We start from the raw sequence: 25,360 nt of genomic DNA on the forward strand, positions 1-25,360 counted from the left end.
CGCAGTTCCAGATGGGATTTGAAGATGCTTTGGAACAGTACTTGACACACCTTTATGCTGCCCTGAAAGGCCAACCTCAAAGAAGGAAACCCCTGGAGTGTGATACAGATACACTGTTTTCAAAGAGCAAGAACAGTCACCTGAGGGTAATCACATCACCTAAAAGACCTCCATTCAAAAGGAAAAAAAGTATACTAATAACAATGTTGGTTTTAGGGCTGCCCCCTGAAAGTTTGGAATCTTCAGAGAAGCCTCAGTCCACTAAGATTTTCAAATCAAGCAGCCATTTTTGTGGGGTTTTGTATCAGTGTGCAGCTACTTCTGAGGACTGAAATGTTCCCAGAGGTAGCTGCAGAATGAGCTCTCCTCGTTTTCACATTTCTGTCTGGGGTAAAATCATTCCACTGAGTCAAGTCATCCCATGTGCTCAGTGAAGATGTCAACAGGTACAGGCCGCTGCAGACCTGGACACAGGGTGAGTCAGAGTGAAGACTGGACATGTACACAGACCGCTGCAGACACCATGGATGACTTTTTGCATCCATGAGTGTGCAAGGGTCAGGCTTGAGTTAGCATTATCTGCTGTCCTCTGCTTGGAAGTGAATATGCAGCTCACAAAAACTTAATATGGTACAGTGTCTGGCTTTTGATATTTACTCTTTGCAAAAACTGTTGCTAACTCTCATTAGCGTAGATAGCACACGTCAGCTTGGAGGGATAACTTTGCTTTACTCCTATATTCCATGAATGCCACTCCTCCTGGAGTGCACTGGAAGAACGACCTGCCTTTTTGTTTCCCAAGTGAGGAAACAGAATATTCCCAGTTCACTTAATACGTTTTTTAAGCACTTGAAGATCAAGTCATCACTGAAGCATACAGCCTCGATCAGACATTGGCATCTTCCTTCAGCTCTGTTCTATATTGATGAGAAAAATCAATATCCTCAACATAATCAAACTTTTCATGTAAGTCAGTCTAACATTTGATCATGTGGTCAGTTATAGCTGATTAATGTATGTAAACTACTTACCACTGTAGGAACAATGGTTAAATGACCTGAACTGAGCTACAATGTAAGCGTGCACATGCATGTATGCTCTGGTGCGTTCTGGTACTTCAACAAATAGCACTGCATGCCTGGTCACTGTTACCCTGAACGTCCTGCTGAACCCTGCTCAAAAAATCCGGCAGTTCAGTAAAGCCTGTTTCAGGCAGCTTCCACCATATCCACTATCTGTGTTTTCAAAGTCCTATTTGCTACAGGAAACAAAAACATCCTCTGAGTTAGCAACCTACACACTGAAAATGGCAAGTTAGCACCTGGTCGCTAATGGTATGAACTTAAACATACTAGCAGCTGTTTCCTTTTCTTTTGCAGGGATTTCCTCCCAACATGCAAATGTTCTAACAAAACAAGTTCAACCTGACACTATTTAGCAGGCACACCGTCACTGCATCCTGAGCTCAGCGCCATCCAAGATGATTATGATTGGTTTAAAGAATAGCAAACCAGCAAGAGCCCACCCCCAGCAGAATGATCATGTGAGGAGCAAGAACTTTCTCTAGCAAACTAGTTCATTTGAAAAAAAACACAAATAATCAAATATTGGTTTTGAACAGCAAAATTTGATTTGACTGACATATTCTGAGCTGTGTGCTGCTTTTTCTGGATATGAAAAATTCAACATTTAAAACTTTAGAGCCACAAGTAGCCGTTCAAGTACTTTTACTCTGTTCAGCATGGACACCTCCACAGAAATGTTGCCATTGTTCTTCTGAGCTTTCAGTGTTTAGCATGTTCATTCATGCAGTTGTTCAAATATTTAGACCCCGGACACACAACTCAACCAACTGTACACCCCTCTGCCCTGCTTTTAAAAGTGTTTCAAAAGGGTTTGAAAAGTGTATTGGTGACAACAAGCAAGATTTTACAGCATTTTTCCATTTGATATTTATTTCACAGGGTTTACAATTTGATGTTTGTACTGAACATCCCATGTGAAAGAGTATGAATGGCCTTGCTTGAGCTCATTTACATCTTAGAAGCTTATTAACTGATTGAGTCTCTTTTTGTAAAACAAATCATTCTTTTTGATCCTTTTTTTTTTTAAAAGATATTTTCCTGGACTCTCCAGGGGTCCCTGTAGGACACTACACGCTTGTCATAGTGCTGTCAAGACCACATGAATAACTATACAAACAGAAGCTAAACACTTCACAACAGTCTCCAAAAACAGTAATCTCTTCGTCCCTGATGTCACTGTGCCTCCATGCCAGCTCGGTGACATGTGTTCTGTCATTTCCCATTAATATCTTAATAAAACATCCCAAAGAAGTCACACATTGTTCAGTAACACTTCCCTCCTCTACATATCTTACACCTCTTTCTCCTTCAAACCTGCACTTTTAGTCCAAATCATTGCATATCCAGACTAAAACCCCAAATCCCACCACCCCCGAACACTGAGAGGAAAAAGGGAAAACAGACAGTTTCTGTTTATTTTCCCTTGACCCTAGGCTTATCAGAGAATTCTTTGATTCAGTTCTTTGAGAGGGATTGTCCCACCAATGGCTTGGCTGAGCCTCTAGGAGGAGCAGTCAGTCTCAGGAGGCTTTGAAAGGGCTTCATCTGAAGGTGTCTCACTGGAGATCCCTGTGTCTCCTCCGTTCTCTGGTCCATTGTTCAGTGACATCTTCTCCAGAGCTGCAGGGACGACACACATTCACGTGAGGAACACATTGCACTGCATCACCAGAAAGCATCCCTTATAAAGCTGCAATGATTCATCGACTTATCAATTATTAATTGACTTTTAAAATCATCATCAACAATTTTGATAATTGACATTGTCATTTAAAAAAAAAAGGCCAATTTCTCTTATTTCAGTATCTTAAATGTGAATATTTTCTGATTTCTCTCCTAATCTCTGACACTTAACTGAATATGTTTTGGTTGTGGACAAAACAAGACATTTGAGGATGTCATCTTGGGCTTTGGGAAACTGATCAACATTTTTCACTATTTTCTGACATCTGATGGACCAAACAACTAATCAACAGGTAAATCAATGATGAAAATAATAGTTAGTTGCAGCCCTACTTAGACATAAAAACACCTAATGTATATATAAATATATATACCTGTCTATATACACACACACACATGTATATATATATATATATATATATATATATATATATATATATATATATATATATGTATACACACACACATATATATATATATATATATATATATATATATATATATACACACATACACATATAATTCCAGTATTTTTCATCCTCTTCTCAGATGTGGCTTTCTGACTATACATCATGCCAAGTATTCGCCACCTCTGTTTGAAGGGATACACAAAAATGAAAATTTAGTCATTATCTACTCACCCTCATGCTGACTGAAGGTCAGGTTTATTCTTTTAGTCCACAAAACACTGCTGGAGTTTCACAGGAACACAATGTTGCAGAATCAATCGAAGTGGAATGGTGACCAGTTTTCAAATGTAAAAGAACTACTGGAAAAAAACAAACTGCCTCCATACTGCTTGTCTGGTGTAACCCAAGTCTCCTGAAGTCCTGACATGCTGTTTGCACTCCATCACAACACACACAGTTCAGACAGTGTGCATGTGAATATGACTCAAAGGTAAAGATCTACAGTGAAAATGAGAAGATGACTAAAGTTTAATGTTTTTATTCTGTTGTCTTTTTTACATTTGAAAACTGGTCACCATTCACTTCCATTGTTTGTGAGATTCCGCAACACTTTTCCTGTGAATCTCCAGCAGTGTTATGTGGACTAACAAACTAAACCTGACCTTCAATCAGCATGAGGGTGAGTAGATAATGACTGAATTTTCATTTCTGTGTGAACTATGCCTTTAAGAATGTGACAAAGACAAACTGACAAAATAACATATAGTGGGAGCAACAAAGCCCTCAAGCTTTTCACATAAGGAGAACACTTGTATTTCCTGCACTGGAGCACTGTGAAAGAGCTTTGATGGATCTTATGAGAACACACCCTGCAGTGATGCCGAGCTGTTGGTAGGAGGCGCTGTGCTGCTGTCGTCCAGTTCGTCCAGGTACAGTCGGTACTGGTGACCGCTGTCGTCTTCATACTCCACATTCTCATCATCACTGTCCACCTCTGGAGCCACGTACACCACCTCGAACTCTATCTGTCCTCGCTGACACACACACACACACACATAGGATATGAGCACTTTTAGAGAGGCATAGACACTGTGTGTGTGTGTGTGTGTGTGTGTGTGTGTGTGTGTGTGTGTGTGTGTGTGTGTGTGTGTGTGTGTGTGTGTGTGAGCCTGTGATACCTGCTGGGACAAAATGGTGACTGCTTCCTTGTGCTTGGCATCTCGCAAATTGATGCTGTTGACGGCGAGGATGGCGTCTCCGACATGCAGCCCTCCACATCTGTCTGCAGGCTGGCTGGGATGGATCTCTGAGATTAGGATGGGAACACCATGCTCCTTCCCACCCTGATCACAACACACACACGCACACACACTGGTCAAGTACTGCTCTTTTTAGGTGTTTTTCTGGTGATATGAGGAAAGTGAGGGATGTAAATACGAGCCAATAAGAGAGTGTCACTGCCTACTCTTCTGTTTATATTGACCATCACCATATAGCAATTTTTTGGGCGATATTTGTCATTTTACTTTGCCAATGCAAGGGTGTGCAGAGTAACAGCCACTACTCCACAACACACTCTAATCCAGCAGCACAGTACACACCCACTCAGCAGGACCAGGAGTGCTCTGAGCTGGTGAGGGTCATCCAACTAGTCCTTCAAAATGAAAAATGATCCACCCAGCTAACTGTAAACCCCTAATAAACAGGCACCCTCCTCAGGGTCTGGGGGCTGTTTATTCACAGAGGTTGGGTCCACAATGGGCTAGTCCCCTCCTATAAAGGTCTGGGAGTGAAACCACAGCTGTCCCAGTTAGAGCTGCACGATATATCGTTTGAGCATCGTCATCGCAATGTACGTGTGCGCAATAGTCACATCGCAGGTCCTGCAATGTAGGAGACAAACGTGTTCTCATCTAATTTCAAGGGTACCTGACACACACTGCGCCCAGCGATCCACCAATCACAAAAAGAAAAGCAACGTCAGTTATCTGGAATTATTTCGGCTACAAGAAGGATGATATTGACCAAACACGTGTTCTGTGTCAACAGTGCTTTGCACCTGTTGCCACAACGAGAGGTAATACAACTAATTTGTTTGACCATTTTCGTCGGCACCACACAGCTCAGTACGACAAATGCAAAGCCAGATCTGAATCGGACTACATGTGAGCATCATAGTTTTACTGTCACTGTTACCTTTGTATAAGTTATAATACCTGAAATCTCAATGCAGAGCTGCAGTGAGTGAAATCCAGACCATAACTTTTTTCACTGATGTAACTATGCTATCACCAAAGAAACAGATCATAAAACTGTGATGTTCATTGAAACTTTGGTGATATCAGCTGTCTTAACTTCTACACAGCTCCTCTCTGCTGACCGGTGCAGCTCTGTCTCGCCCCGTCTGTGACACAGTGTGTCTGCTGATTGATCGTGACTTCTAACCAATCAGATGTGCTGCTGTAGGCGGAACATTGAGCCAGACTACAGAGTGTAGTTATGTATTATACTGTACAGTGTATAATGATCTAATATATGTATAGTGTATACATAGTACAGCACTGTATAAGTTTGAAGTTTTTAATATTATTACCATTATCATTACTATTATCATTATTATTACATTACATAACTATGGTGATAATTACAGACAGACAAAGATCAAAGACAAGTGCATTTTTAAAATAATTTAACCCTAATCCCACCACTTTTTTCTTTTTTGTTGATCCGAAAAATGATCCGATCTGTGACTCAAAACCGCGATACCGAAAAAAAAAATCCTGTATTTTTTCATATCGCAATATATATCACAGGGTTAAAAGAAATCGCAATGTCAGTTTTTTCCAATATCGTGCAACCCTAGTCCCAGTCAGTTAAGTGGAGGAGAAGCATGAAAGAAAAAGAGAGGATGAGGAGGAGATGTAGAGGGAGAAGAAGAAGGAAGAAGGAAGGAAAAAGGAAGTTGAGAAGGAAAAAAAAAAAAAAAAAAAAAACTGGTTGACCCTGACTAACCACTTCACAGCCACTGGGTGAGGTGGCACTTATACAAATTCTTTTTATATTGAGAATGGTAAACCTTTAATCCTATATTATTATTACTATTATTGTTTCTCTTTATTGATTTCATGATCTTAATATTTTTTACAGTAGTACTAGTGTTTTTTAATTAATTAATTCATCAAATAATTAATTTTTTTGTCCTTTCCCCTCTTTTCCTCTCTGTTTCACACACCCTTCATCCATGCTTACCTACCCACACACACTCGCCACACACACTCACACCTGCACACCCATCAACACCACACCTACTGTCATGTGACAAAACTGACTCGTGCTTGTTATCCATGTTGCTCTGTCATACTGTTGCGTTTCACAACCTGTTCTGTGTTCTGTCTCATACCTGCATTGTTCTGTCCCTCGTCTTGCAATTAAAAAAAAAAATCTTTGAGACTAAAGACGACAGGAGGAGGTGGGAGGGGGGACATAGATATCGCCAATCACTGGTTGATGGGCTGACAGTGACTGGTTTGGAAAATTTTAATGTATCGCTCAACCCTATTTCAGACAGTGAGAAACACAGAGTTTTGTATTTAAAATGGACTGCAGCAGGGTGCAACTTCCCCGCCACTACTGACCGCCTTCAATCCTGCTATCATCCTGTACCACACATCAGACTGACACTACCCACATACTGCGCTGCAAATGGTTAGCAATATGATGTCATTATAACAAGGCTTTCTAAATAATATCTTACTTTGAAATATAATTCTCTTTATTTAATGTCATGTCTTCAGTGGTGGACAGTAACAAAGAACATTTACTTGAATACTGTACTTAAGTACATTTTTTGAGTATCTGTACTTTACTTGAGTATTTGTTTTTTTTGGGGGGGGAAATTTATTACTTTAACTCCACTACATTTCAAAGACAAATATTGTACTTTTGACTTCACTGCATTTCCAGGAAGGTTGTTGTTACTTTTCGACTAATCTTTGAAGTCAGCTGTTGCTGTTTTTTCTTTTCTAAAATGCAGTTGGTCACATGCTGTGTTCCTCACAAAAGGAAACCAATCACAGTAGCTCCTCTCAAATGGGATTGATGTAAAAGTGGAAATGCATCATTCAGGCGCTCTGTAACAAGAACAAGCAAGCTCTCCCTCTTTCATTCAAACAAAAAGCAGTAATGGTGACGGCGGATTGTTTTTATCGGGGTGAAAAATATCACATAATTCATGTATATATACTGCCTCTGAAGACAGAAAGAAATCTCAGTTATTTAACAGACTTGGAGAACTCCTTACAGTTAGCTTCAATCTAATTTTATGATGTGATTTTAATACAGTTACATCAGAAAATGACAATAGTTGTCCTTTTTGTTTTTGATTGTAATTCTATACTGAAGTTTTTATAGGTGTTTCTATAGACTTTGTGTAGCAGAGTGGTTCTACAAGCAAGTCAGTGCATCATTAGGTGGTTTCGGAAAGTCACAAGGTTCTGTAAATGCATCGTGGAAACAGTACAGCATGTATTGATATTAGAAAATGTACTTTGTAATTTGTACTTTTGAATACTTAAGTATTTTTAAAAGCAAAAACTCTAGTACTTTAACTCAAGTAAAATTTTGACTGAGCAACTTTCACTTGTAGTTGAGTAATATTTGACCAGGAGTATCTATACTTTGACTCAAGTACTGGGGTTGAGTACTCTGTCCACCACTGCATGTCTTACACCATGAGGTTCTTTTAACAACAAAATGAATAAAAGCTTGTAACACAATATGTATTCCATAGCATGTCCTGACCAACGTAAAACATCAATACATCCATTCATTAACATAAACAAGACATAACATTCAAGACACAAGACATTCATTCATTCTCGTTCGAACTTACCCACCCCCCACACAACATTCACTCTCTCTCTCTCTCACACACACACACACACACACACACACACACACACACACACACACACACACACACACACACACACACACACACACACACACACACACACACACACACACACACCTCACAATTATTCTATGCCTTTTATTTCCACCAGAGTCTCCCTTCTCTTCGCAGCCCTGCCATTAGTTATTTTTATCTTAATCTTATAAAGCAGCATATATGCTTTTGTTGTTATCTTCAGACAGTTTTCTAAGAGTGCAGTCAGTAGTCATGATAGTTTGTATAGTTATCCATGTGGTCTTGACAGCACTATGACAAGTGTAGTCATGTGCAGTCAGTCTGCTGTTATCACAACTGAATTTTCTCACCAATTACTGTATTTTTTCATTAGTCTGAAGACAATTTGACTACATTTCTAATTATGATATAATTGTAAATTTACTTGTAAAGCCTCTCATCATTAATTCAATGATCTATTGATATACTGGCCATATATCTTCACATGTTTATACTTATGTTTATGAAGTTGCTGTTCATCCTCACTCTGTCCTCTGTCTGTGATGAATATCCCCTTGACCTCCTCCTCCCGCTGCGGTCATCGATCACCTCTTACTGTGGCAAGTCGTTTTTTTTTTCTTGGAAGTCATTTTCATATCGAGACATTTCTTCTTTATTTCAGTGACAGTCCCTCAGGACCCTCAGGTAACATGGCATTACCAGCACTTGTTTTTTCCTATTTCTTTGCTTTAACAGGTCTTTTAATTCCACTGCTGACATTCTTAAAATGTCAGATTTTCTTTCATGGATCTCTGAAAGCAGAACATCAAACTCCAAACTTTTTACTCTTTGATGCCATTCTCATGAAAGAACACTTCCTGACATAGGAAGTGCAGCCATGCAGTGCCTTGCAAAAATGTTCACCCTCCTTGGCTTTTTACATATTTTGTTACATTACAACCTGTAAATTCAATGTTTTTTCATCTGAATTTTATGTAAAGGATCTGCACAAAATAGTCTAAGTTGGTGAAATGAAATGAGAAATATATAAATTAATAATATAATTTTTTTATGAAAAACTGAAAATTAGCATGTGCACAGGTATTCACCCCCTTGCTATGAAGCCCCTAAAAAGTTCTGGTGCAACCAATTACCTTCAGAAGTCACATAATTAGTGAAATAAAGTCCACCTGTGTGCAATCTAAGTGTCACATGATCTGTCAGTATATATACACCTTTTCTGAAAGGCCCCAGAGGAAGAGGCACCACTAAAAAAAAACCACCATGAAGACAAAAGAGCTCTCCAAAAAGTCAGGAACAAAGTTGTTGAGAAGTACAAGTCAGGATTGGGTCATAAAAAAATATCAAAATCTTTGATGATCCCCAGAGCACCATCAAATTCATCATCATCAAATGAAAAGAACATGGTACCACAACAAACCTGCCAAGAGAGGGCTGGCCACCAAAACTCACGGACCGGGCAAGGAGGGCGTTAGCCAGAGAGGCAACACAGAGACCAAAGGTAACCCTAAAAGAGCTGCAGAGTTCCACAGCAGAGACTGGAGTATCTGTCCATAGGACTACAATAAGCCATACACTCCACAGAGCTGGGCTTTATGGAAGAGTGGCCAGAAAAAAGCCATTACTTAAAGATAAAAATAAGAAAGAATGTTTTGAGTTTACCAAAAGGCATGTGGAGGACTCCCCAAATGTATGGAGGAAGGTACTCTGGTCAGATCACACTAAAATTGAACTTTTTGGCCACCAAGGAAAACACTGTCTGGCGCAAACCCAACACATCTTATCATCCCAGGAACACCATCCCCACAGTGACACATGGTGGTGGCAGCATCATGCTGTGGGGATGTTTTTCAGCAGCAGGGACTGGGAGACTGGTCAGAATTGAGGGAAAGATGGATGGTGCTAAATACAGGGATATTCTTGAGCTTCTATTCAGTGATTTGAGACAGGGACAGAGGTTCACCTTCCAGCAGGACAATGACTCTAAGCATGCCGCTAAAGCAACACTCGAGTGGTTTAAGGGGAAACATTTAAATGTGTTGGAATGGCCGAGTCAAAGCCCAGACCTTTGTCCAATTGAGAATCTGTGGTCAGACTTGAAGATTGTTGTTCACCAGCAAAACCCATCCAACTTGAAGGAGCTGGAGCAGTTTTGCCTTGAGGAGTGGGCAAAAATCTGTGTGGCAAGATGTGGCAAGCTCATAAAGACTTATCCAAAGTGACTTGCAGCTATTATTGCTGCAAAAAGTGGCTATACAATACTGACTTTAGGGGGGTGGATAGTTATGCACATTTAAGTTTTCTGTAATTTTGTCCTATTTGTTGTTTGCTTCTCAATAAAAAAAAAAAAATTACATCTTCAAAGTTGTAGGTATGTTCTGTAAATGATACAAACCCTCAAACAATACATTTTAATTCCAGGTTGTGAGGCAACAAAACACGAAAAATGTCAAGGGAGGTGAATACTTTTGCAAGGCACTGTATATGGTATTGTTGGGGTATTAATTACACTAATTTACAAGTCTCATGCATGTGCACTTAGATATGCACAGGTTGATCATTTACACAGTAATCTTAAGTTAAGAGTGTTTACTGAATCTGGTGTGGCGTGTTTGTACGATCCCACCATATGAACAAAAGAAAGAGAAATTTAAGATAATACAAAAATGTTCTTGCATGAGGCCCAATGTTTTTTCTATTGACAAAAAGTATCTCATCAGACCTTTCCAAATCTGTAGAGTAGGAGCTTCTGTTTTTCAAGACCAGATAATCAAGCTCTGAAGCTGATCTTGCTTTAAGATTATTTCTCCTCATTAATGTTTGTCCACTGCTGGTGAAGATGTGTGTGATTCAGGGAACTCTGACACCGTTAGAACAACTCAATAGATAGAAAAAGGTAACATTAGTGCCTGTGTTAGACAGCAGCAGCAAATAGCCAGAGTGGCAGCTGCCCTAGCTCTCCATGTGGCAGCCATAATGTGAACATTACAAAAAGGGAGGCAGCCAATAAAAGACTGCTGTCTGAAAGCATCTTTAATGGACTGCATCTCCCTGCGTTGCATCTTGCATCTTGTTAAGGCTGAAAAGTCTTTGAGCTGAAGCTGTACATGAAAGCTTACACAAACATGATCTGTGAGGAACAAATGTTAGGACACCCTCCCTGTGATCTACACACAAAAGACTTCACTATACAGAACAATATTAAGAGGAGCCAGAGGCATAGTGTGGTGAAAATGATCACTCCCATGTTTGCCCCTAGTGTTTTATACAACAATTCTATATTATGTCAGGTCACATCTCCTCTTCTGTGTACAGATCAACCAGCAGGCCAGTCTGACCTTTGGTGAGCTGAGATCATTAAATTGAAGTATTCTCCTTCCTATAGGGAGCATTCATCTATTTGCAGTCAAACAGAGAAATGGGAAACTCCAGAGGAAGTGAGACACCCAGGCAGAACTTCATTAAGAGTGCTTGTGTTGTTGAAGCAGACAAAGTTGAAAAGATCTTTGTTACAGCAGCTTTTACTTGTTTTTGTCACCACTGAGAGGGTTACGACAGATGGATCTATCCTTTAGAGGTCCTTAGAGGTACTTCTTACTGTTTACTATACACTCTTGTAGAGCTGCAATGATTCATCAGTTATTAAAAATAAATTAATAAACACTAATCAACATTTTTCACAGTCTTCTGACATTTTCATATATTTTTTTAAATAATCAAGAAAATAATTGACCGATTAATCAACTATGAAAATAATCTCAAGTTGCAGCCCTACACTCTTGTGTTTTTAAATATTCTTTATATTTATGAACACGGTCTTATGTGATAGTGTCTTTCTGACTCTTAACACAAAGTGCCACTTGGCCTTATGGGAAAATCTGCGGCTGCAAACCAGCTTGTTTTTGTTCACTGCCTTGCAACACCACAACATGAAATTAGCATGAAGTTATACAACAGACAGACATACAACGATGGCTGCTGGATAGTCACACTCAAAAATTATGCGTGGGTGGAAATGTAGACAAAAACGAGCGGGAAGAACATTTTAATGGTAGAGGTCAATTTTCTTTGTTCTATGAGTTATTATTAACATATCCAAAAGATTCATCTTTCAAAAAGCTAGAGGCATGGAGAGTTGATCTGAAGGAGGACATAAATGAAGCAGATTAGGAAATGGCTTGTTTTAAGGCCCAGACCAAGTCTATTAACACTACAGTTAAATTATTACAATACAAATGGTTAATGCCAACCTATTTTACACCTTGCAGGTTAAGCCAGTTGTTCCTGAGTATGCCAGATATTTGTGTGAAGTGCAGAGAGGAAAAAGGTACATTAATTCATTGTTTATGGGAGTATACAAAGCTACAGTGATTGTGGAAGAGTGTGACTGAATGTATAAGCCTCATGAATGCGAAGGAAGTTTCTTTACGAGCCAAACTCTGTATATTGAGAATACACCCTGAGAACTTTATAATAACTTTTCAGCAGTCACTGCTTATTGACTTTGGACTTTTACAAGCCAGAGGGATAATTTTTATGGAAGAACGTGGATACACCCTCCATTGGAATGTGGACAAAGGAATTAACAGCCTGTGTAGCTTTGGAGAGACTGACTTATATTTAAAAACGGAAAGAAAAGAACTTTGCTTGTTTGCAGAGCCCTTACATGGACTTCTTGGATTTTGAATGATCTGAAGATTTTTGCAAATTATGCACTGCTGTCATTTTATGTTATTATTTATTTTATTCATTTCTTTTTTTTTTAAATTTCATTCATCTTTATGGTTTTTCACCAGTATGTTATAGAGTGAGGATATTTGACCCCTACCATCAGGATCAGTATTGGTGCAATCTTGATTCTCTCGATTTGTTGGCTGCTTGGCTGCAATTTCAAGAGGCTGTCACGGCCACGTTCAGGAAGGAAACAAACAAACAAACAAAAAGCAGCTGTTTTCTTACTGTGATGGAGATTCCCAGGCCCTCATGATCATCTTTGACCAGCACCACCTTTCTGATGGGGCCTACCCCCTGGGTTTTCTTCAGCATCTCTGGGTCCTGTGATGACACAGACACATTCAGCTTTAGGAGCACAAATAAAAGTACCAGCAGTGTGAAGTGTTTTGCACTTTGACACTCACATGGCCCACAGGAGAGGAAAGAGGTTTCTTAGAGTCGTTACGCCCTCTACATGCTCGGATGACAGTCTTGTGGCGGTGAAGGTGAATCTCTGCCTCCAGTTGGTTCCACAGCTTGTCGTGAGCCGGCCCTTTCATGTCACGGCCCAGTAACTGGATCTGCTGAACCCTGGAACACAAACCAGTACGCTCTGTTGTCAGTTTACAGCATACCTTCAGTTGAAACATTCTAACATAATGTCATTTTAACAGACTCTTGACTTGAACCTAAAAGGTGTTGTGAGCTCCAGCTCCTCACCTGCCAGCCAGTTCCTTGTCCAGGTATTTGGCAGCCAGTCTGGCTCCATACACCTCAGCTTGTAATACTGCCATGTGCCTGCGGAGGGCCTCATTTTCTTTCTTATATAGCCTCACGTCTGCCTCCAGCCTCGCCTCTGCTAATTTCTCCTTCTTGCTGGCCTCCAGCTCTTGTTCCTAGAACAAGCACAACACATGTGAACACCACATATAACATGACAATCAAAAGCTTCAGAGTCTGCAAATAATTCAGTGGTGTGCTTATGATCCTGGGTTTAAGAACAATGATATGGATCGTAGATTTAAATGTAACAACACTATTCACTTGAAGTGAAAATTGAAAGACTCTGAAAACCTTAGGAAGCAATATCATTTTGAAAAATCTGACTTTCTTAGATACCTCCAGGTAAACAATTATTTTGAACTTAACTTCAGAAATTAAACAGACTTTGATGATCCAATATCAAAAATATTTATTGATGCTTTAGACTTTATAAATGCTTTTTGACAAAAAAGGTCACACAACAGAGTAGATGAAGGAAGAATGGGAGAGAGAAGGTAATCTTTCAGTATCAAAGGAGAACTGGCTAGATGTCTGTAAATTCCAGTGAAAATGTATGAACTCTCACATGTGGCAGGAGTGTGGGTGGTGTTTTATTTGTTTCTTTATTACACCAAAGCAGAAAGCACATTTTGCTTGAGGAGACACCAAATGTTGGAGTAAGTGTGGCTTTCAGGAGGCTGGCCACTGGCATATATTCTGGGAGTGCCCAGTGATAAGACCTTGGAGATGCAAATTCAGCCCGAAACCAGTCTGAGCCCTACCATCAACAGCACATCTCAGCCCAAGCGCGGTTACAGCCCGACATTTTTATTAACAAGCGTCCCTCTATGCACCAAACAGTAGGAGTTTTTAGTGACAGGGACAATACATGGGGGGAAATTGGCAACAACTAAATTGGGGAGAAAACTGAAAACAAATAAATAAATAAATAAATAAAGTACAGACTGAACCTGACGTGAGCCTGTGAAATATGTGAGAAATAAGGCCAGACCCGACCCGAACCCGCACAGATCTCAAGCTCTAATCTAGTCTATAGTCTCAAACATATGATGATATTTTAATGTGTGGGGGTGGTATTATTTGATGATCACAGCCTTGGATGAAACAGGACAGGATGAAAAAAAAATCTTACATAGGTAAAGATGTTCCTTGTGACTAATTTTTCTGTTGATTAAACACAAATTTTAATTTAGACAAATTGACTAGTCTAACAATAAGACTATAAACTTTGCATTGAGCTTTACGAATGTTACACATTATCCTTAAAATCGTGGCTACAACTCATTAAAGCATCAACTTTTCAGACCACTGGAGCTACAGCACTGCCTGAAAGCCAGTGGCTGCAAGACAGCTGAGAGGCTTCAAATATTTTGATAAATAGTTTAACTGTCTAGTATTTCTGATGCTGAGGGTGGCGACATTTAATTGTATAGTCAACTCATCGCTCACATCCCTACACACAAGTAGACACCAGACCACAAGTGGGAAAATGGACAACTGAATTCTTGGCTGTGTTATTAAGTAGGTGGATGGCTATAATTCATGTCCCAGACTGCTCCCACCGTTAATCATCACTGAATCACGAGCTGAGTGAAGTCTAGCTGCACAATCTGATTTTCTACAAGACACAACCAGACACAAACTTACCATCTCTTCCATTGTTGAAGCAGGCTTTAGAAGAAAAGGGGCAGAGGAAGAAGAGAAAGAAGTCAATTAGAGAAATGTCAGGCACCAGAGATCATGAGTAAGTTAACCAGTAAATACAAGTGGAAGATATGTTGGAAAGCATTATGAACATCAGTATTGAAAAGGGTCATTGAAAGCAGTGGAGGCGACAGGAGGCAGAAGTGAGGAGCACCACAGCAACAGCAGCATACAGTAGCAGACCTGAAGTGCACCATGAGGCTTCAAGTTTGTTTTCTTACACACTAAAATGGATAACTTCATTAGCTATGAATGCTGTTGCACAGTGATGCTGTTGCTACCAACACACAACACTGTGTTGGCTCATAGTCAGGCTGGTATACATGTTGTCAGCTGTCTGAGAAGTGACTGTTAGATTGAGTGTCTTTTGTAATTTAATGATGCTTTCACTAAGGAAAGGAAATATATCTGTCTGATTTTAATGAGCTACATAAATAATTTACATCATTTTCAATAATGTTATGTTTGTCTATTTGTAGTCTACTAGCTGCATGACATAGTCTGATCAAAGAGATTTATTCTTCATATTTAGTTAAGTAACCTCTAGTCACTCTTTGAAAAACAGTACTATAATTTCTTAAAGAACATGTAGTATAATGAGTTGTCCATCTCATACAACAGGACGTGAGATGTGGGAAGAATCTAAACTCACACACAGACAAAATGTGCTGACAAGGGGGCGGGGGGGGGGCTTATAGCTCAGTTGGTAGAGCGTGTCAGTTCTCTATCAGTTCTCTGCAGCGGCTGCTGGTTCAATTCCCACCTGTGGCCCATTTGCTGCATATCATCCCCTCTCTCTCTCCCCCCTTTCCTGTCATATCTTCAGCTGTCACTATCACAATAAAGGCAAAAGCCCCCCCAAAAAGTGCCGAAAAGCAATGGCTTGATACTAAAGCTGCACAATTAATCACAATCACAATAAAATCACAATATAAGTGCAATATCCAAATTACACAACCAGAACCAATAAGCATTTTTTTGAAAAGGAAAAGTGAGTGAGAAAACAGCATTATAATGAGGTACTGTAGTGCTGCAGAGATGACCTGGCCTACAAATCTTGCTCTCCTGATGAAAGAAAACATGTTTGTTTGGTACAGACTAATAAATATCACATCATCACAATGTCACTAAGGCTTTTTTTGTAAAAAATTGTAACGCAAAAGTGATCATTTCCACTAATCGTATCACATATTGATATCAACTCTTTTACCAAATCGAGCTGCACGATCTTGTTGGTGCGATCAGTTGAAGGACTGATCTCACACGTCATGTAAAATGAATATCAGCTGATAAAGCCCATTGTTAATATATGTATAGGTAAATATGTTTTATTTTGTTTTTTTAAATTCAGTTTTCCCTCTTTCTTTTCTTTTTTCATGTCGAGTTACTTATCTATTTATTTTCCTTGTTTCCCTATTATTTTCTTAATGTATGTTGATAAATTTAAGTTTTGGTTCTGTTCTATTGTATATTGATATTCTCAGTATCTGTTTTTATATTTTTTTAGCCATGGAGATATAGGAAGGGTTAGATGGGTGGGGAGTACTCACAACATCAAAATGTCCTAAGAAATGTCTTACAATGTTCATGTTATGACTAAATGTTGGACTTAAATATCAATAAATGAATAAGTAAAACAATACATTTGTATGGACACACATCTCTTCACCTAGTATCTAAAAAACATTAAACTGTGAAACAAATATTCTACTAATAAAAAGAAGGAATACATGGCCCAAAACATGACACAACTATTTCAGCACAGCTTTTTCTCACACCGAACTTTTAGCAGCATTTTTTATTGACCAACACCATTCAAATATTCTACATTAAATTTAAATAAATTACATGAATGCAAAATTGCACTTGGCTGTTTTTCTTTTGTTGCTCCTTTAAAATAAGGCCACACAGCCTGTGTGATGACAACGCTGCTGTTCAGTTAAACATTTACAGCAGGGGTCCCTAACAGGCGGACCGCAGCCCGAGTCCGGACCCACACGTCGTCCTACAGGATAGTTTAAACTCATGGATCATATCTGATTTAACTGTTTCGTCTTTCCCAAAGTTCCCAGTCCATTGATTTTGGCCAGTATCAGACAGATACCATTACTGAGCGTCAGATCGGCCCATTCTGGGACACATCAGAGGTCTCCTACACATTTTCCATTTCAAAATTCCATATTTGACATCTGAATACAAATAGCTAAATGCTAATTATGTAAATAAACAGATTTAAAATGCAGCTGTTAAAATGTATGCTAAGTTCTGGGTGTGTATGCTAAACAATTTTACAACAAGTTTGCATCAAGCTTTCTTTTCCCACCTGGAATCCTTCGCCAACCAGGCTTTATCTTTGGAATTGTCAAGCCAGCCCTCGGAAAACTTGCAAGAAGCGAGGAGGTTTCTATGTGCATTTAAATTAAGGCTCCAGGTATATTTCTGCATTAATACATTATTGAAGAGGTCATTTTCAGTGTGCAGGTGTCTGCTCTTCCTCCTCTGGATGATTTTTTTTAACACAACAATGTAAAATAAGAAAAAGTAAAAGTGTTTCCTAAACAGCAGGGAACTGCTGATGAACACAACAGTGCACTACTCTGGGACTAGCACTGTCTGTGTAGCAGGCCAAAACGAGATTAGGGATGGTACATATCATATAGCTGCAGCATCTTCAGTTTGACCGTTGACTTTTCTTTTATGTCCTAGCTCCTATCTCTCTCCCTGCACTGTCTCCATCAAATAAATATGCTAAAAAAACATATCTTTTTCTAGTTTTCCCTCCTGTCAGTATTTTTATATATTCAGTGTGAAGGTGGTGGACAGCTTCTCCTCCTCCTACCTACCAGTCTGTCTTTGATGGAGTCAGAGTCCTCAGCCTGGCCCTGCTTGGCATGAAGCTGCAGCTGGAGAGCGTGGAGCTGCAGGAGCTGGTCATGGACCTCCCTCTCCACCACTGCCCGCTCAGCCTTTGCCTCGGTCAGCTCAGAGCGCAGGTCCACTAGCTGTGCCTGGAGGGGAGGGGAGGGTTAGGGGAGGGGAGGGGAGGATATGTCAGGTCAAAGTCAACACTTTGCTGGTTTTAAAGAATATAGAACAGTCCCAGCAGGATCCCTCCACAGAACCTCCCACTAGGACTGTATCTTGGGACTGAAAACCACCCTGATGGAGGCCACTTTTAACTGAAGCTCTAGCATAGATTCCAAGCAGTCACCCTGAGATGGGAGGCTGACCCAACACCAGAATCAGACATACTTTACTGATCCCCACGGGGAAATTATTCACATTACAGATGCTCCCTTCATAGAATTATGTACACAATGTGCATCAGGATACAAAAATATATGTTTATATGTCAGTGTAAACAGAAATGTTGTATGACAGAGTAGACAGTAATTGCACAGGATTATGTAGTCAGTCAGCAACATGTCTGGACTGTCAGAACTACAGCTGACCAATATATCAATACTATATCGTATTGTGATATGAAACTAGATATCATCTCAGATTTCAGACTGTTATTCTTGATAGGGTTTTTTAAGGCTGAATTACAGAAAAGTGATGTCATTTTCTGAATTCATCAGACTGTTGGAGCTGTTCTATTATTTGTCTTTACACGCTAAACTTACTTAATTAATTAATTACTGATGGTTATTGATCAAAAATCTCAGTGTAATCAAGGATGTTAATGATTATTCATTAATCGATTACCATCATTAAGAATTTAACCAATAATCAGTAATTTATTAGAAATGGCATTAATTGTGCCTAATTTGACATTGTTTTGTCTGGCAGAGGAATTTGTTGAATAAGGAAAGTAAAAGAGAAAAATGAAAATGAGGAAAAAAAATGCACTTTGCATATGATTATTAAGAATAATTTTAATTCACAGTAATTGATAGTTATCAGTTTTGAATATCGGTTAAGGAAAATGCACAAAATGTGCAACCCTAAAGTTAATATTTGTGAAGGCACCAATAGTCATACCTATAATATTGTTGTAATATCAGAAACAAGGTATCTGGTCAAAAATATGGTGATATTTGATTTTGTCTATATTGCCTAGTGATAATGCAACTTACTTATTTTATCACTTTAGTCAGTCCTGACCTACATGAGCAACAATTATCTATACTGGCCAGGGTGGGAAAATGTACTACTATCCAAGGGTGCAACTAACTAACTCATTATTTTCTTAAACAGTTATTCTGCCAATTATTTTCTCAATCGATTAGTTGGTTGCTCCATAAAACAGTAAAAAATATTGATCAGTGAAGCCCAAGATGATGTCCACAATGTTCACAACCAAAAGATATTCAGTTTACTGTCAGAGAGTAGAGAAACCACATTTAAGACATTTTGAAGCTGGAACCAGATGGTTTTGATTTATTTTAATTTTTAAAAATGACTCAAAAGAATTAATTGATTATCATAATAATAGTACCGGTGATTAATTTAATAATCGCTTAATTGATGAATCGTTGCAGGTCTACATGTATCAGCCCCTGACAGATAAATGTTTGGGATCACCAGCCACTCAACAGTAAATCATTATGTTGTATCTGAAATCGACCAGCCACAACCCTGATATCTGTTTGTATGAAACTTCACTGTGGTGACAATTTTTTTTTAATCTATATTACACAGGGCTAGTCAGAACATCTAACCAGAGTGTTCACAAGAAATCAGAACCTACCACAACAACACTGTAAGATCACTGTCAGGACACTGTGAGGACAGCTATGCCCTCATAGCTCCTCAATTGATGGCCCTTTGGCTGCATCCCCATCACCCACCCACCCACCCCGCCTTCCTCTTTGTAGTATTTGGTTTTAGAGATGATAGCCTGAAAATCTCTCTTCTCACTCTCTCTCCCTCCCTCTTTGAATCTGTCCATGGTTCTAACAGGTTCTCCCAGTTTCTCAAGTTGCACAGCATATCCTAATCTTTGTAACCACAAACAGCACATGTTCTTGTGCTTTCTGCACAACACAGGCAAAATATAATGGATTATTGGAAAGAAACATCAATGTAACTGATAATAAATTTAAACTTTTTGTTCACATTATACAAATTTACTACATGACTTTGTTAAATGCTCGATACAGATTAGTCAATTACAGTTTTCTGAGGTCTGTTATTTCTTTGTAGCGGACCATTGCCATGGACACAGTTCTGATCGTAGATCCTGGAGGAACACTAAACTGAAATCACTAAATCATCTTAAAATTAATTTTAATCAAATCAAATTATTTATTTTTTGGTACACAACCATGTAAAAAGTAGGACAATGTACAGTGAGCAGGTCCCTGTTGTGAAATAAAGCCATAAAATGATTTTAAAATGAATATTTTCTATCACATAAATATGCCGATTTGTTTGTAAGTAACAGTCTAATAAGAGGGATAATGCACTGAGAGCAGGTCATTATTGTGAAATAAACTCCTTCAGGGTGATTCAAGAGCCCTCCACATCAGGGTCCTGCATCATCCTGTTGGGGTTTTCAGTATTCACAATATTGACTTACTCACTGTCCATTATCCCTTACAGAGCAAGGAGATGCTATGTATGTGACTCACTGAATAGGAAGCAGTGGTGCAAACTGGAACACAGGTTTATACATCTGGCTACATAGTAACAGATTTTTCATCCAGATGGTTAAAAGAATTTTTGATGATTCCTTCAGAACAGCAGGATGTGCTGTTAAAACAACCTTGTCATTGAACTTTACTGTATTAGTGTTATTAAAAAATATGTTTCAAGTTTATACCAAGTTTCATGTCTATCAGGATATAAAGTGTTTGTTCAACCAAAAACACCCCTCTCTTTTCATTCATTCATGGGTCATTATAGCTGATAATAATAATAATTCATCAGGCTAGACACTAATATTTTTAAGCACTGGCTTCAGGGGCCACCAAGACCCTAAATTTGGTGGCAAAGTACATTTTTGGTGACTTGAATGTAAACTGACATAAAAACAACACAGAAAAGGGAATTAAATGCAATGCAACACATCCTTCCTTAACTGTGAGGCTTGTGTTGGCCACTTTTCTAATGAAATATGAGGTCATGTTTCCCGAAGGCAGTATTTCTGATGAGGAATGAATTTGACTTCTTGGCAAACTGAGGAAAGTGGTGACACATACTGCTGTACATTACATCCTCAGATGTGTCATATTGTCACCACTCAAATTCCTGCTTCCAATCACTCATGAAGTTTTGTCATTTAGTTTTTTCATAGTTGCCTGTTGTGTTTTTGGTTCTTCTGTGAAGAACATGTTAGCAGTTTGAGTTGGCTCAGTAAACACAGACTTCAGTTTTCATACAATGTTGACGTAAAAAATGTAAAATACATCAGGATGTTTGTGGAAATGTAATGTTGCAGGATGGGGATAAAACCTGGTGGCCACAGTGGAATATTTGTTGGACACAGTGCAACATTTGTGGCCATGGGCCATCGGGCTGTAGTTAATGTTGAACCCTCAATTTTGTATTCATAATAGTGAAACTGTGTCTAAGGTTATAATGGTGTGCTGGTATCACAGTACACTGTGGTATGAAAATTGATGGTTATACCATGTGCATTTGTGTATCGATGGTATTGACTCCTACTGTATTAGTGCTATTAAAAATACTTAAAATTTTTATCAAGTTTCTATCCATCAGGACATCATTTTCATGAAATAAACAAAATACACCCTTCTATTTTCATTCCTTTAAAGGTCATTGTAACTAACAACTGTGAAATACTGTGTCATACTGTGAAAAGATTTTACCATTGCAACCATAATAGCAGAAGCTATAAGCATAGCCTATATTTTTAGGAAAATCTGATGCTTATGTCTGTAATGCATTTTTGTGACTTTAACATTGACTGAACTTCAAAGGGACAAACCAGAAGAGCCTTCACACAGGTATAATACTATTATTAATAAACCATTATTGTACTAGTTACCAGTTTTACACGGTATTATTTATTTAGCCTATATTTTTGATTCTGTTTTACTAGTTGGTATATTCTTTTATTTCCTCTATCTATTTATTAATTATTTTTATTATTATTTATTATTTTTCTGTATTTTTCTACATTTTTGGGTTTACTCACTTTAATACATGTCCTCTCTTTAAGTAAGGGATTGTTCACCACAAAACACTGCTGGAGTTTCACAGGAAAACAGTGTTGCAGAATCTCCCAAACAATGGAAGAGAATGGTGACCAGTTTTCAAATGCAGAAAACAACTGGGAAAAAAATGCCTCCATATTGCTAGTCTGGTGTAATTGAGGTCTCCTAAAGCCCTGACATGCAGTTCGGACACCATCACACACACCCAGTTCAGATGGTGTGCATGCACACATGAACATGGCTTAGGAAAATTGGATTACATCAGACAAGCAGTATGGAGGCATTTAATGTTTTTATTCTGTTATTTTTTTTACATATGAAATGTAAAACATTTTTATATTCACTTCCATTGTTTGGGAGATTCTGCAACACTGCCTTCCTGTAAAACTCCAGCAGTGTTTTGTGGACTAAACAACTGAACCCAACCTTTAATTAGAATGAGGGTGGATATATAATGACTCAATTTTCATTTTTGGGTGAACTATCCCTTTAACCTTTCATTTAGTTTGTATCTACTCTTTGGAGTTGATTGACTGATTGGTTTTAGTTTGTTCACCTTATTTATTCTACTTTGAGTTTTTATCCTGTCTTTAATGTTTCTTCATTTTTCAATCATTGTTTTTAAAGAATGTTATTTAACTGTTTTATTAATTAAAGTCAGCGCTTTGTGTGAGTGTGGATGGGGTTTATTTTTTATTGTGCGCAGCACTAAGTGTTACACTGTTTGTATGCAGAGTGCTGTACAAACAATAAAGTCTGATTTAAAATAAATATGTCCGTGGTGCACAGCAGTGACATGACATTAATGAAGCAGTACAGACTCATCATGTGTCAATAGGCAGTAGTATGTGGCACTGAAACACTAATGACATAGCGAACGACTTAACACCACATAAAACGTATGACACTACAGAGGAAGTGGCACACAGTAATCTGTCAGTCTAACAGCACACAGAACCACCCTGACTAACACGTAGGCTGAGGTGAAACAATTACCAACCTCCAGTTTGTGGTTGAGCTGGAACACCGTCTGGGTTTTGTGGCACAGTTGAGCAAAACAGGAGCTCAGACTGGTCATCTTCTGCCGACCCTCGTAAGTAATATCCACCTGATCCGGGTCGATTTCTCCGAGCAGCAGGTCCACGTCCACGAAGGCCTTGTCGAACTCTTTCTCCAGTACTTCCAGCCAGCGGAACATGGACATACCAGGGCCGAGGCCCGAGCTCTGGCCTGCCGGGGAGCATCCAGCCGAGGCGGACATGGCTATGGCAGCACAGCACAGTCCTGACGTTAAGGTTAGCTCACCTGCTAACTAACGCTAAAGAACCCCGGCTCTGCCGAATAAAAACGATTAAACCCGATGAGTAAACTGCGTGTTGCCTTAGCGCGGAGAAGTGGAGCAAATTTCAGTTTATTCCCTATTGCGAAAAGCACTGTGTGACCAGGAAGTCCCACATCAGACTCCCGACTGTCTCTGAGGCGATTACTACTGTCTGCCTGCCTGACTCAGGGAGAAGCAGTGGATAACAGAGCGGAGCGCGGAGGATTCCCTCAATTTAGTGGCAGCTGCTTTATCGCCACCTCCTGGACGGGGTTGTTGAGCAGTAGATTTGTAGTTAAAATCAATAAAAAAAACAAATAAAAAGATGAGATAAATGAAGAAATAAATTAGTAATTGACAGATGGGTTTCAGTGCAACTATGGTGTAGAAAGCAGCCAGTCCACAGCCAGTGCTGCCAACAGATTTAGTGGCATTTCAGACCCTTTTAGCAACTTCACTTCTAAAAAGGGAGTAGCAACAAATTTAGCAACTTATATGCAAACAGCTGGGGGTCTTTCTCTTCTTCTCCCTCCCATGAGCCATGCTGGCAGGCAGAAGGCCAGTCGTGTTTCGAAGAGAACCCCAGATCCACCAATTTCGCAAGAGTGATCATTGAAACTCTTAACCAGAGGCCCACAACCTGTGGCTCTGGCTCTCTGTGGCTTTGGCAAAAAAAATGTCTTAAATGTTTGCACCCAAAAATGAAAATTCAGTCATTATCTAAGACCCATAATGGCAAGTTGAGATTTACACCATGTTTTTAGCCTGAATCATGTGTGCACATGCACTGGGTGTGTGTGGTGTGACGGTATACTAACAGCATGTCAAGGCCTTAGAAGACTTGGATTATGCCAGACTAGCAGTATGGTGCTTATTATTTTATTTTATTTTATTTTTTTTTTTTTGAGGTTTTTTTTTACCAGTTGTTTTTTTATGTCTGAACACTGGTCACCATTCACATTTTTCTTCTTCTGCAACGCTATTTTCTTGTTAAACTCCAGCAGTGTTTTGTGGACTTAGAAAATAGTAGATAATGACTGAATTTTCATTTTTGGGTGAAGTATCCCTCTAAGAATTGTTATTGTCATTTTGTACCACAAATTGAATTTTTAAAAAATAACTAAAATGTCATAGCCAGTGGTGGACAAAGTACTCAACCCCAGTACTTGAGCCAAAGTATAGATACTCCTGGTCAAATATTACTCAACTACAAGTGAAAGTTGCTCAGTCAAAATTTTACTCAAGTTAAAGTACTAGAGTTCTTGCTTTTAAAACTACTTAAGTATTCAAAAGTACATGTTTTTAAAAATACTTAACTATTCAAAAGTACAAATTACAAAGTACATTTTCTAATATCAATACATGCTGTATTGTTTTCATGATGCATACAGAACCTTGTAACTCTCTGAAACCACCTGATGATGCACTGACCTGCTTGTAGAACCACTCTGCTACACAAAGTCTATAGAAACACCTATAAAAACTTCAACATAGAAATACAATCAAAAACAAAAAGGACAACTATTGTCATTTTCTGATGTAACTGTATTAAAATCACATCATAAAATTAGATTGAAGCTAACTGTAAGGAGTTCTCCAAGTCTGTTAAA

General features: G+C 38.9%; 1 protein-coding gene across 2 annotated transcripts; it reads right to left on the reverse strand.

Moving 5' to 3' along the window:
- Positions 1 to 1,937: 1,937 nt before the first annotated feature.
- On the reverse strand, positions 1,938 to 23,939 carry gopc (golgi-associated PDZ and coiled-coil motif containing). Of its 2 annotated transcripts, XM_084737496.1 has the most exons (8): positions 23,430 to 23,933; positions 18,149 to 18,313; positions 13,539 to 13,714; positions 13,244 to 13,409; positions 13,065 to 13,160; positions 4,357 to 4,521; positions 4,047 to 4,212; positions 1,938 to 2,705 (listed from the first exon to the last, which is right to left on the reverse strand). In XM_084737496.1, exons 1-8 carry the CDS (start codon positions 23,688 to 23,690, stop codon positions 2,587 to 2,589), a joined length of 1,314 nt encoding a protein of 437 aa, XP_084593622.1. In that variant the 5' UTR covers positions 23,691 to 23,933; the 3' UTR covers positions 1,938 to 2,586. The 2 variants fall into 2 exon arrangements, with proteins under 2 accessions (XP_084593622.1, XP_084593621.1); XM_084737495.1 differs by having other exon boundaries at positions 4,047 to 4,521; positions 23,430 to 23,939.
- Between the last annotated feature and the right edge of the window lie 1,421 nt (positions 23,940 to 25,360).

This window comes from Lutjanus erythropterus, chromosome 15 (genome assembly GCF_056507025.1).
Source record: "Lutjanus erythropterus isolate fLutEry1 chromosome 15, fLutEry1.hap2, whole genome shotgun sequence".
In the NCBI taxonomy this organism is placed as follows: domain Eukaryota; kingdom Metazoa; phylum Chordata; class Actinopteri; order Lutjaniformes; family Lutjanidae; genus Lutjanus; species Lutjanus erythropterus.